Below are 13,936 nucleotides of genomic sequence, written 5' to 3'. Positions count from 1 at the left end.
ATGAGAAATGTTCACTGCACTAAAATTGTGAAAACCAGCCCAGGTCTCCCAAAGAACAAAAAAAGAACAATAGAAACAAAAGAGGTCTGAATTTAGAGTGTTGTAAGAGTGTATTGAGTCACACTTTATACAAGACTCGTGTTACAGTGCAATTACATTGGTAAGTACTAAAGTAGTGAAATTAATATACTTTGAAAAGCGTCTGAAGTGATAAGGTAACAAAAAGCATATTCTTGCTTAACAGTTTTCTTCACAGGGTTACATGATGCTAAACCAGTGTGAAAGCAACACCTGCCCCGATCCACTGACAGGTGAGTGTGACTCCGCCCATGTTCACCATATAGCCACTCTCACATTAAAACCAGCATCAGTCTCACACAAACACTCACACACACACTCAGCAAGCTTCAGAGACAAGGACGACTACAGGGCAGCATGTCTAATATTGCAAAGGTTCTTTCTAGGAGGCAGGACAGAGGAGAAGGAGTGGGAACAAATGAGAATGCAGTTCCCTTCAATAAGCAGGACTATGAGAGCCTGAAGCGGGAATGTCTGGCGAAAAGAACCCTGTTCTGTGACCCGACCTTTCCTGCCGAATCCGACTCTCTGGGATACAACGAACTCGGGCGGTACTCCTTCAAGACCAAAGGAGTGCAGTGGTTGAGACCAAAGGTACTGTAATGTCCTCTGTGTGTGTATATGCTTCAGGTAAACCCTACGTTATGGGGACAAAATGTCTCCACAAAAATGGCAATATCTGAAATCTTTGACCTTGTGAGGAAATTTTTTGGTCCCCATGATGAAAACAGCTCATATAGTGACATATAGTACTAAACCATATAGTACAGAATGATGTTTTTTGAAAATGTAAAAATGCTGAAAGTTTTCTGTGATGGGTAGGATTAGGGGATAGAATATACAGTTAAAAAATCATTATGGCTATGCAAAGTCATGTGCGTGTGCTTTCTTTGCACAGGGGGAGTTTAGGTAAATATAAAGGCGTGTTTTTGTGACCTTTGTTAATTGCTGCCTTTAAATTTGAATGAATTCCAATAACTTCAAGTAAAACGTTCATTGCACTTTTTTAACCACTTTGAATTGAATTACTAAATTAAGCTGAAATTCAAAGAGAAGAAATGGCAAACATTTTAATACAATAATAATTCAGAAAAGAAAAAAACATATAGGTCTATATATATATTTTATAAAATAATAAATATAAAAAAAATGTAATAAATTGAAAAATGTTGATAGGACATGAAACATTTTTACAGCTCATCTGATATGCAAAACATGTATTGTTCTGTACTTGTGCATGCATAGATACGCTCACTATGGTGACCGACGGCAGCTCAAGTTTCTCTTCAGCTGTAAGAAGGATCTTTGTGTGTGTGTGTGTGTGTGTGTGTGTGTGTGTGTGTGTGTGTGTGTGTGTGTGTGTGTCTGTGCGCTGATACTTACAACAAGCATACTCTCTGCTCATCGGTTTGCATTGTTATATAAATAAACACACTTTTATCTGTATTTTTTCTTTTATGAGTAAAGTAGCAACCACACAATTGGTCAACTGAACTTTTTAAATGCGCTGTTTGCTAAGAGCAAATAAAACATATTGTTACTCATGTGTACCACCGCAAAACGTAATAATATCAGATGTAATTATGCTCAAATTTCCGTTTTTAAAGGAGCTGTGCTCAAACCCTGAGTTCATTGTGGACGGCGCCAAGCGGACAGACATCTGCCAGGGAGCTTTAGGTAAGAAAAGATCCTTTTGGTCACAATAGTGTTCGGGTGTGGCCTGTGGAGAAATACAATGAATCATTTAGGATTCTCACTAACATGGTGGTCAATACAGGTGAAGACATTATTACTGAAGTGCAGCATCAATAAACATGATGAATAGCCTACGGAATTTCAGGATCGGTAACATTTTTTATTATGATATCAAATGAGGTGTTTAGTTACCTGTATTTGCTGGTGTGTCTGCTTTATGTTGACATGAGTACACTGTCCTCCACCCCAAACTCACACAGACTCATATTGTGCGGAGCTAACCACCATGACACAACGAATATAGACCCTTTACATGCGGCTTCACAAATATTCAAAACTCTTAATAGGATAAATGAACACCATAGAGCCATTTTGTTTGTTCAAACAAAAAGAGACATGTTAAATTGTACAGAGCCCCCGAGAGGAAATGGCCATGGAAGAAATATGAGATGGGAAGAAAAATTATATTTCAATGCATTTTTCATCCCCCCAAGAAATTCCCAGTGAATGAAAAGTTATACAGGGAATGTGCAAGAGATATTTTTGTGGGAATATTTTTGCAAGAGAACACAAAAGTATGGAGCCCCTAAAGGGACATGGTGTTAGAAAAAAACATGTGCCGGTGAGAAAAAAAAAGTATGTCAATGCTTTTGCGTTCCCCCCAAGAAAGTTCACGTTCACTCGCAAAGAGCTCAAAAGCTTTGCTTGCAAATGCAGTTTCTCAGGGGAACGCAAACTTTCGCGAGAGAACGCAAAAGCATTGACATATTTGACATATATCCTCCTGTCACATGTTTCTTTCCATCATCATGTCACTTTAGGGGCTCCGTACAAAAGTTGTGCAAGCATTTGAAAAGTTTTTCAGAGGGAAGGCATTTTTTTTTGCAAGAGAACGCAAAAGTTGTGTGAGCAAATTAAAAGTTTCTCCGGCGAATGCTTTTTTTGTTGTTGTTGTTTTTTTGCAAGAGAATGCAAAAGTTGTGCGAGCAAACTAAAAGTTTCTCTGGAGAACGCATTTTTTTTTGCAAGAGAACGCAAAAGATGTGAGAGCAAATTAAAAATTTCTCTGGGGACGCAAAAAAAAATTTATTTTGCAAGAGAACGCAAAAATGTGTGAGCGAATGAAAAGTTTCTCTGGAGAACGCAATATTTTACCAAGAGAACGCAAAAGCTTTGCGAGCGGATGAAAAATTTCTCTGGAGAACGCAATTTGTTTTGCAAAAGAACGCAAAAAATCTGTGAGCGAATTGAAAGTTTCTAAGAGGAACGCAATTATTTTGGGCAAAAGAACACAAAAGTTGTGCGAGCAAATTAAAAGTTTCTTGGGGGAACGTAAAATCCGCAACAGAACGCCAAAGTTTTGCAAGCGAATGCAAAAGCACTGAAATATGGAGGATGTGATGTTGGATGAAATACATGCTCAAGTGTTAGTGGTAAGTAGTTAAGAACAAAGTATGGAGCAATAATAATAATGGTGCTAGCTTCAGCAACCGCTAATTAACGTTACCTTACACTACAAGTGCACAAAAAAGATTGTAGGTTTAAACCCACAATGGTTGATCCAAGAACCAACAGCATTGAGCAATACACATACGCCCAGGATACTCATTGAGCAAAACACTGAAGACCAGCTTGACCCTGCAAGACTATCGCTGTAATAAATGCACTGAAAGTTAGTTTGCATTAAATTATTAGCTCAAGGCAAAATAAATATCTAATGATGATACATTGGCAGGTGACTGTTGGTTGCTGGCAGCCATTGCTTCTCTGACTCTGGATAATGAGATTCTGGAACGTGTAGTTCCACCTGGACAGAGTTTTATGGAGGACTATACCGGCATCTTTCACTTTCAGGTCAGAACATACAAACAGACTCAGAGTCACACATTGAAGATCTGGGATTTACAGTCTAGTTTAAACCTGGGGGGAATGGTCAATACTTCATTCAAGTACTTCTATGCACCATATATGATCATATTATAATTTCAATGATAGAGTAAAAGGACACTGTCAGACTGATGTGTTGTTCTCGTCTCTTCAGTTCTGGCAGTTCGGTGTATGGGTGGATGTGGTCATTGATGACCGGCTGCCCACCAGAGATGGGAAGCTGCTGTTCCTCCACTCCGCTGAGGGCTCTGAGTTTTGGAGCGCTCTACTGGAGAAGGCCTATGCAAAGTGAGTGTGTGTGTTTATTCATCAAACATTACCTGCTAATGCAGGGTACACACCAAAAGATAATCGGGCCGATTTCACAATGTTTTATTTTCCTGTGAATGTTTTGTGAAAATCATTCCAAACACTATCATCGCAATTTCTTCCTGCATCGTCTGCCATGCTTATTCTGAAGTCTCGTGAGATTTTGTGAGATTTCCTGTGTTCACATACGAGACTCTGGTTGAAAATCTGTTTGTGTGTGGTGTGCTGTCTTTGTCACATCATGGCACACCACACACTATAGGAGCAAAACGGTTAAATCTAGGATTTTATGTCCTCATGTTTGTGGTCTATCACATTTTGAAAATCTTATAAGATGTAAAAAATCTTTTGGTGTGTACCCAGCATTTCCTGAACTGCAATGTTGACCATGAAATTAGTCATCCGAAACGCTTGGTAAACCCTCTGCCTACAACCACGGCCTACAAAATACACAATGTTCATACAACATCACATATCCGTGACATTCCAACCGGTGACGCCGATTTCTTCCTTTATTGAAGGGTAACCGGGTCATATGAAGCTCTGTCGGGAGGTACGACCACTGAGGGTTTTGAGGATTTCACCGGAGGCATCGGTGAGAGCTATGAGCTGAGCAAAGCTCCTCCGTTCCTGTTTAAGCTCATGCAGAAAGCCCTGACGCTGGGCTCATTACTGGGCTGCTCCATTGATGTGAGTCGTATTCCACTTCTGGCTTTCATTGCATTGCATTTTGAGCTGCAATAACTTCTCAATGGCAAGAAGAAATTGTGATTAATACATAATACTGAGTAAGTCTTCAGATAAATATTTTGTTGGAGCTGTGGTATACTTAACAAACACACTTTAGATACCTAAAGCCCTTATTTATGAAGATCCAGATTAAAGGAGACTCATTTTCTTTTGAGACCGAACAATTTGCATGTGCTTCAAGGATGTTTTACAGACGACTTACTAAGAATACTTGCCACATATGTCTCACCCAGTCTCACCCATATTTAAAGGATTTTGTGTGTGGAAATATCAAATGTTAGCTCACTTGTGGCCAAATATTTAAGTATTAATTTCTTAAAAAGAAAACCTCACTAACCCAAACATTTTAAATGGTCGTGCCATTGCTCTAATGTGGGAAAAGCGAATAGAAATCATGTTAATTTCTGAGCAGATTTCCAGTTCCTCTGAGACGGAGGCGGTGACAAGTCTGAAGCTGGTGAAGGGTCATGCCTACTCCATCACGGCCGCAGAGGAGGTCAGACATCGCCACTGATGCTGAAATATGGATTCGATAGGAATAATTTGAAGTTGATCTAATGATTGTCACCTCACATGCAGGTTCACTTCAAGGGTAATCCGGTTGAACTGGTGCGCATCAGGAACCCGTGGGGTCAGGTGGAGTGGACAGGCGCTTGGAGTGATGAGTGAGTTCCCTCAACAGATCGTATTAGTTCAACATCAGTCTTGAGAGTCCTGTAAAATGTTTACCATCTCTTCCTCAGTTCAAAAGAATGGGATAGCATCCAACCAGAGGAGAAAGCTAAACTGGATTATTCAGCTGAAGATGGAGAGTTCTGGTAAGAGAACTTGAGATTTTTTAGCCCTCAAAAACATAACAAATACCTTGGTTGACGAATCTTCCTCGTCCTGTCAGGATGGCGTATACTGACTTCATACAGCAGTTCTCCAAGTTGGAGATCTGTAATCTGACTCCAGACACTCTTTCAAGTGAGGATGTGAGCCGCTGGAACTACAGCCAGTTTGAAGGCAACTGGAGGGTGGGCTCCACCGCAGGAGGCTGCAGGAACAACCCAGGTATATTAAATCAACATGCATGTGCTTGAAACCAACGTTGTTTTTGTTCCACCGTCCAACCATTTTGGTTTCTCCTCTCTAGCTACATTCTGCTCAAACCCTCAGTTTGTGATCAAGCTGGAGGATGCAGATGATGATCCCTATGATGGAGAAGATGGATGCACGTTCCTTCTGGGTCTGATGCAGAAAGATGGTCGTAAAGACAAGCGGTTTGGAGGAGACCTGAACACCATCGGCTTTGCCATCTATAAGGTAACTGGTTAAATACAAAAAGTTGTAACATTGCAACTGGAAACAACATTACCATCAACACCTAAAACAACTGAACCAAACCAACCTGCTCCGAGATTAATCGCAAAAATGTATTTGAAGCTGTAAAGGAGATCTATTTAAAAAGTACAAATCTTTCTCTTCAGCATTCATTAGTAGTGCAGATCTTCACCTGGTGTTTGACTTCTAAAGAAATTTTTCTTAAATTATCCTGAAATGTTGATTGCTAGCCTCTGAGCTCACAGTACATCTGCCTGGAAATATTAAAAAATACATCTCTATGGAGAATGTTATTTTATTTCCAGAACCCGACTGTTGTAGAACACATTATACAACACATTTTTCCATGAACATAACCATCAACATTACCACAGAATTTTTTTTATGGTGAAAATGTATGAATTTGAACAATATTATTATTTGAATAATAATATAACATTCTTTGGTGTTTTTCAGGTTCCAGATGAGGTGTGTATGAGCTCTATATGTTTTGTACATAAGAGTAACTGGACACCACAAATGTAACCAGTCATCCTTTCATTTATAAAATACTACGGAGCCCCTGAAAGGGCATGGTGATGCTAAAAAATTAGATCTGAGAAAAAAAAAGATTTCAATGCTTTTGTGTTCTTTGCAAAACTCTCTCCTTTTGGGAGAGAACACAACGTTTCTTGGGGGAACAATCCTTTGGGAGAGAACACAAAGTTTATTGGGGGAACAATCCTTTGGGAGAGAACGCAAAGTTTGGGGGAACGCAATTCTTTGGTAGAGAATGCAATCATTTGGGAGAAAACGCAAAGTTTCTTGGGGAAACGCAATCCTTTGGGAGAGAACGCAAAGTTTCTCAGGGGAACGCAATCCTTTGGGAGAGGACACAACGTTTCTTGGGGGAACAATTCTTTAGGAGAGAACGCAAAGTTTGGGGGTACGCAATTCTTTGGGAGAGAATGCAATCATTTGGGAGAGAATGCAAAGTTTCTCAGGGGAACGCAATCATTTGGGAGAGAACGCAAAATTTCTCAGGGGAACACAATAATTTGGGAGAGAACGCAAAGTTAATCAGGGGAACACAATAATTTGGGAGAGAACGCAAAGTTTCTTGGGGGAACAATCCTTTAGGAGAGAACGCAAAGTTTGGGGGAACGCAATTCTTTGGGGAAGAATGCAATCATTTGGAAGAGAATGCAAAGTTTCTCAGGGGAACACAATAATTTGGGAGAGAACGCAAAGTTTCTCAGGGGAACACAATAATTTGGGAGAGAATGCAAAGTTTCTTGGGGGAAACAATCCTTTAGGAGAGAACGCAAAGTTTCTCAGGGGAACGCAATCCTTTGGGAGAGAACGCAAAGTTTCTTAGGGGAACACAATCCTTTGGAAAGGAACGCAAAGTTTCTTAGGGGAACACAATCCTTTGGAAAGGAACGCAAAGTTTCTTAGGGGAACGCAATTCTTTGTGATCGAACGCAAAAGCATTAAAATATGATTTTCTTACATATTTCTTATATTTTGTTCCATCACCATACACCTATATGGAACAAGTTTTCAGATATAATTTCATCCGTGTTTGCGTTGCAGTTCAAGGGTCGCAACAATATTCATCTCGGTCCTGACGTACTACTGCGTCAGCGGTCCATCGCAGGGAGCAGCACCTTCATCAACCTGCGAGAGATGAGCGAGCGCTTCAAGCTGCCTCCCGGTGAATACGTCATCATCCCCTCCACTTTCGAGCCGCACCGCAAGGGAAGCTTCATACTGCGTGTGTTCACAGAGAAAGAGGCTGCTGCCAAGTGAGTTCCAGACTGTTCTAGTTTTAGACCACATGGTGGTGATGTTGCACAGGTTCTGTTCTGATTAGAGTGAATAGTAACACTAAAACATCTGCTTACTATGTGTTTGTCTGACCAATAAATCATAATTGTTTCTTGTATTTATTTGCACCCTAATGCATGATGGATCTATTTCTGACTCTCGTCCCTGCAGACCGATGGATGCAGAGATCAGTGCAGATATAACAAGGGTGAATTTATCATTTACAAACATAGCGTATATTATATATATATATAATTTTATTTAATTTTTTTTTACTTAAAGTACATTTTTTCTTTCCCAGCAATACATATCTGAGAGTGATGTGGACCCACATTTTAAACACCTTTTCAAACAGATTTCTGGAAATGTAAGTCACATGACATTTGAGTTTTGGGTAATTATCATTTTATTTTTTCCCAGTTGCATGATCTTATCTTTACTCTGCAGGACTCAGAGGTGTCCGTGTTTGAACTACAGCAGACCCTGGACAGTGTTATCTCGAAACGTGGGAAAACACACTTTTCTATTTTTATTTGCATTTATAGAGAGATATTTGCATTTGAAAGCCCCTTGAAATAGTTCAACGATCTGTGCTGGTCATTCTCACAATGTTTTGTGGTGTTTCACACAGGAACCGATCTGAAGACAGATGGCTTCAGTATGGAAACCTGTCGCCACATTCTCAGCCTGCTAGATGTATCCTTACCTCACTAGATAATATGAATGGATAGATACTACATGGATTAATAATATTTTGTGTCAGACAAACCTCTTTGACTCTAAATATTTTCTACCCCATGAAATTTCAATAATTGGACAACACATTCGCATATTCACGGTTCTCTGATGACTATTGCCTATATCTTATATAATTATTTTTTTTTTAAATATAGTTTTGGTAAGTGTTATTTTGATTTGTTTTTATTTACAAAATATTTATTCATTTTGATTTTACTTGATTAACTAAACGTTTTAAGCGAGCGCAACACTAGCGTCCTTTCATTGTACTCATGTAATCATCATAACCCAGCTATAACCTTTGACCTCAGTCCAGAGAGATGGCAGCGGCAAACTTGGCCTTGTGGAGTTTCACATACTGTGGACAAAGATCCAGAAATATTTGGTATAATATATATTTTGGTATATTTCAGAACAATTAAAAAAAAACTTGAATAACCGACAAGGTACTAGATATGTGCATTCCTTCCAGAGCAACAATTTTGTTCTGATCAATTCTTAATTTTTTAGCGATGTTTATTATTGAATGTGGATTTTCTGTTGTACCTCACCAGGACATTTTTAAGAACCGCGATACAGACAACTCAGGCACTATGAGTTCGCATGAGATGAGAGATGCCGTGAAGGAAGCCGGTAATGAGTCTAAAAGAGTATAATAATATATAGATCGTAATAGAGTGAAGTAATGCTTGTATGCATTTTTCTCTACAGGGTTCCAGCTGAACAACGAAGTACTTCAGGTGATAATCTCACGTTATGCTAATCAGCAGTACGCCATTGACTTCGATTGCTTCGTCAGCTGCCTGATCCGCCTGGAGATGCTCTTCAGTAAGTTTAGCTGAAGATTATCCAGAAGGTTTTGATGCATTTCTTGGATTTTGACAGTTTGTTTATAAGTGGTTTTCTGTAACATTATCACCTGTGAAAATGCTTTACACAGAAATGTTTAAAACGTTCGATAAGAAGGAGACCGGGAAGATGGAGCTGGATATCTTGCAGGTGATGCGCAAGTCTGATCATGGAGTTCTCTATCTTCTCAATGTAGCGTTATCATTTACAGATGTGTTGTTTCGTGTGTTGCAGTGGCTCTGCTTGGCCCTCAGTTGAAAATCCACTTACCATAATTTCACAAGAAGTCCATTTCCTGCAATTAAACTGAGGAGGACACAGCAGACCAGGAATAGGCTACCCCTGCTTGAGTAAAATCAACTAGAGAACTGAACTGCTTTCAAAATGCAATTTGTTTATGGTGCTTATCTGCTACAAATAAAACCATTTGCAATAATAAAGACGACTAAATCAAATGTTTCATTTTTACAAAGTCAATCATTTTGATGATTTGATGTCCTGTTTACAAATAAATGCTAGCCTGGTTGACACCAGACCCTTCTCAGTTGTAACTGAGAGTGGGTCTGGGGAAGGTTCATTCACAGCCCATTTCCAAAGGGGATTCACCAACGGACATCGCTCAAATGCCTCTGGGCGCAATTGGATGGAATCCCATAACCAATCAGAGCGATCGGAATCGTGTAAAGCCCGCCTCAACGTTTGTGATTGGTGCATCAATTTGGAAAAATTGGAAATGGGCTTAAATGAGCTCTTGTCGAGACGGACTTGCAGACCAAATCTCAAAATTTGACAGAAGTTCGTCAGGGTTTTCCCAGGCTAAATAAATGCCATAGTTTCCACCAAAATACCAAACTGAATAGGATTAGGTTAGCCTGGCTCTGCCCTCCTACTTCTGCTCAATTTTAATTTTCCTTCAGTACTCCGTTTAGGTTTGCAGTGTATTCTTGGGTTTTCTCCAGTCAATTTTTTACTGGTCCAACTAGCGAACAGAGGGAGTGGCTGAGAACGATGACGTTGAGGTCGTGTGCTAGCCTGACTTCGTCATACTCAGATCATAGTCAGAATGTGAGTCTGAAACTGCTCCATTGGGCTGTGGGCGTGTTTCACCTGAACCAGGAAAGAAAATGCCTCTGCATTCAATTGGATAGACCTACAACCAATCAGAGCAACGGAGTAGGCCTAAATGACACATGTTCTTCATTCATATTTCCGACCGACAAATGCCTTCATCGCGGTTCTCTGTTCTTCTTTTAAAATGAATGCGCTGTCGATATCTTCTATAACAGTCGCGATGGCAGATTCTACACATGATGTTTCATAAACAAAGTTCGGGAGGACCACGTTCAAATAATCAATCCAATCAACTTGTCATCCAACAATACCATGTCTAACGTAACGTTACCCTATCAGCATGAGAGGAAGCATATTCACTCTGTCAACTCACCTAACATTCCTTGACAGTTTTTCAGCATCACTCCACCACCCCGACTCCTCACTCTTGGCTTGTTCTTTCACAGCCAGGAATACGGGGGGAGTACTCTGGGTTCGGGCCAAATACCGAGCCCGGAGCTCTCTCCTCGGACAGCACGTCATATATGTATTTACTTGATCTGACTTATTTGTAAGTGTGAACTCGTGAAATCTCAATTCTCCAGCGGCAGTCATCTATGTAAACGAATTCAACCCAAGCGCTCTTTGGTGACATGGATGATTACGTAACTGTTGATCATCTGTCCATCATCGTATAAAGCCCGCCCTGACAATTTGATTGGTCTGAAGAAATCTGGACCGAGCATAATTACTCCACAACGGATCAAGTCCAGACCGAACTTCCCGACCAAAAAATGTTGTGGGCGGGGTTCGGTCTGGCATCCAGGCTAGTCGTGCGCTAGTTTGAGTTGAAGTTTCGTCACGACCAAACGTTAGCGATTGGTTATGGCAGATCCAATAGTTTTTAACTTCAACAGAGTACCCATATTCAAGGAAGTTAACGATTGTCAATGGAGAGAGGACAGACTCTCTGTACAAATGAAATGTACACTCAAAAAAATAAGCTGTTGAACGAAATTAATTAAATTAAGGAAAACTTTTCCACGAAATTGAATTTTTCCAACAAAATCTAATTTGTTTGAAATGATTTGTTGTAATCTTGTTGAATGAACTTAAATTAATTTAGTCAATCCTGCTTGATAAAGTTTAGTCAGGTTAGTTTTTGTCCTGCCTAAAACCACCAACATTGTAATTTTAGGTAATTTGCTTCTACAATAATTTCTAATACTAGATGTTACTTGTGTTCTATTGAATTAAAACCACTTTTTACAGAGCAATATTATTTATTGTACAGTTCTGCAAGCGAGGTTTAACGCAAAAAAAAGGTATACTGAGTGCCCACGTGCTAAACACAGTCGCCACTCTTCTGCATAATGGTAACCACAAAATTAAAAAACATTACAGAAAGTCCTCTAAGTTTATAACATAACTGAACATTAAACACTAACATAACAACATCTTTCCATTTACTAAAAAACACATAAAATAATGTGTTCAAATAAAAAATAACAATAACTTTGCAAAGCATGCTGGGAACTACAGATCCACTGCCCAGTTAGATCTCAACAAAAATGATTCATGTAGTTTTCACACAAATTAATTAAGTAAACTTCCGTTTTAAATATATTAGTTTGATTGAACACAATTCAATTAAGTTGTGACAAATTATTAAACAATCGTGTTACTTTTGCTTATTTAAATTAATTAAATTTGACAAGAGGCCAAAATTATTTTTTTTAGTGTACGAGAGTCTGGTAGGACCAGGCTAGGATTAGGTTGACATGGTACAATCTTGTTAGCGCATAAACAGACATTTCAATTCACAGATAGCCTACCTGTTATTCTGAACTTATTCATTCTGATGAATAAGATTCATTCTGAACTTCATACACTGTTCACTCATTGGCCAGAGGAGAACTGGCCCCCGACTGAGCCTGGGTTCTCCCAAGGTTTTTTTCTCCATTCTGTCACCTGATGGAGTTTTGGTTCCTTGCCGCTGTTGCCTTACCTTCTGGCTTGCTTAGTTGGGGACATTTAATATTCAACAATATTATAGATCTGCCTTAAAGGTGGATGATGATGAAATTGTTTTTTTTGTATTATTTTCATGTTATCACTGTGAAGCTGCTTTGATACAATCTGTATTGTAAAAAGCGCTATATAAATAAAGATGACTTGACTTGACTTGACTTATGACTATTTTTTTATACGTGGTCTGTGAATGTGCGACTTCCGATTTATTAGCCGCTAACAAGAACAAAGTGCACTAAACGCTAAAACTATTTGGAATACAAAAGTGGTTATGATCGATGATAAATTAAAATTATATGATAACAAAAACCAGACTATAAAAAAAACTAAACAAAAAACAGCATCAAGTAGCAACTGTTTTGTGCTATAACTGAAGATGCTGACACCGGAAAATTCACATTCAAGCTGAAAATGGCCGTGTATGTACGGTATACAAATTACCTTACAGACATGAGAATCACTTTCCCTGCCATCACAAGATTTTGTAAAACTGTCAAATTAAGTATTTTAGAGTTGGAAGCTGGCTGAATGTGGAATGTCTTTGTTTGGATAGATGGATTTAAAAAAAATTCAATACCAAAATAAGGCTAATAGCATATAGTCACATTATTAACAATGTTAGCTGCTAGTCAAAAAAGTGCTTTAAAACACTATAGCCTCCATGTTTACAGTGCTTTTTTTTTTTTTTAGCTTGTTACAAAAGATTTATGTAATTTAAAACCATTTATAAAAGAAATTGTTTGCAAAGAGCCCACTTCTTATATGTATGCTATTTTCCTAATAAAATAAATAATGTAGATACCTAGGCTGTTCGTGTTGTTGTTTTTTTGTTTGTTTTTTACATTTCAAAATGTCATTCTGAAAAGAAAAAAAAAACACACAACAAAACACAAACGAATCACCCAAGTTTAAATATTTATAAAATGATCTTGAATAAATGAGAAAACATGCATAATTGTCTCTTATTCCAGTCCACAAATTCCCAGGTAGCCTATATTAAATGTTTTTTGTTTTGTTTTGTTTTTAATCACAACTGGGTAAATTATATGTAGGCTATGCTACTTCTTTATTTTTGTTATTGAAATACTCCATTTAGATTAGCTCGTAAATTATGTTTGGGGAAAAGTTAAGCCAATTAAAAACATTTTACAGTAGGCCCTGCCCATGCTAGACGAATATATAGCCTAATAAAGTAGCCTACTGGTTAATAACTAAGGTTATTATATATAGAGGTTAGTATAGTTTGTAGCCTACCCAGTTATTGTAATAAGTAACCTGCATATGTTTATGGGGGACAGAACTGTTTTTTTTTTTTTTTTAATTAGCCATGGAACTTAATTGTGCCCTCTTTTGCACACTGGTTGACGAAAGGCTAGTACACCCCTGACCACGCCCTCTCCATTTAAAGCGTTGT

At 38.6% G+C, this 13,936-nt stretch overlaps 1 protein-coding gene across 1 annotated transcript; it reads left to right on the top strand.

Annotated features, from left to right (window-relative positions):
• Positions 1 to 375: 375 nt before the first annotated feature.
• capn8 (calpain 8) lies at positions 376 to 9,916 on the top strand. Its single transcript, XM_079592375.1, has 21 exons — positions 376 to 672; positions 1,686 to 1,755; positions 3,509 to 3,627; positions 3,815 to 3,948; positions 4,491 to 4,659; positions 5,132 to 5,215; positions 5,299 to 5,384; positions 5,463 to 5,537; positions 5,615 to 5,775; positions 5,858 to 6,027; positions 6,502 to 6,513; positions 7,621 to 7,832; positions 8,026 to 8,062; positions 8,156 to 8,221; positions 8,302 to 8,359; positions 8,486 to 8,550; positions 8,909 to 8,977; positions 9,147 to 9,225; positions 9,304 to 9,420; positions 9,533 to 9,591; positions 9,676 to 9,916. Exons 1-21 carry the CDS (start codon positions 436 to 438, stop codon positions 9,697 to 9,699), a joined length of 2,103 nt encoding a protein of 700 aa, XP_079448501.1. The 5' UTR covers positions 376 to 435; the 3' UTR covers positions 9,700 to 9,916.
• Positions 9,917 to 13,936: the final 4,020 nt, after the last annotated feature.

The sequence above is a fragment of the Phoxinus phoxinus genome, assembly GCF_949152265.1.
Source record: "Phoxinus phoxinus genome assembly, chromosome: 20".
Lineage (NCBI taxonomy): Eukaryota > Metazoa > Chordata > Actinopteri > Cypriniformes > Leuciscidae > Phoxinus > Phoxinus phoxinus.
This window is presented reverse-complemented; position numbering and strand designations above follow the sequence as displayed.

Coding starts and splice junctions, on each gene's coding strand:
- capn8 (XM_079592375.1), top strand. CDS start 436: ATGTCTAATATTGCAAAGGTTCTTTCTAGGAGGCAGGACAGAGGAGAA. Junction 5,776..5,857: donor AGGCTGCAGGAACAACCCAG/GTATATTAAATC, acceptor TCTCCTCTCTAG/CTACATTCTGCTCAAACCCT. Junction 8,978..9,146: donor CAAAGATCCAGAAATATTTG/GTATAATATATA, acceptor GTACCTCACCAG/GACATTTTTAAGAACCGCGA.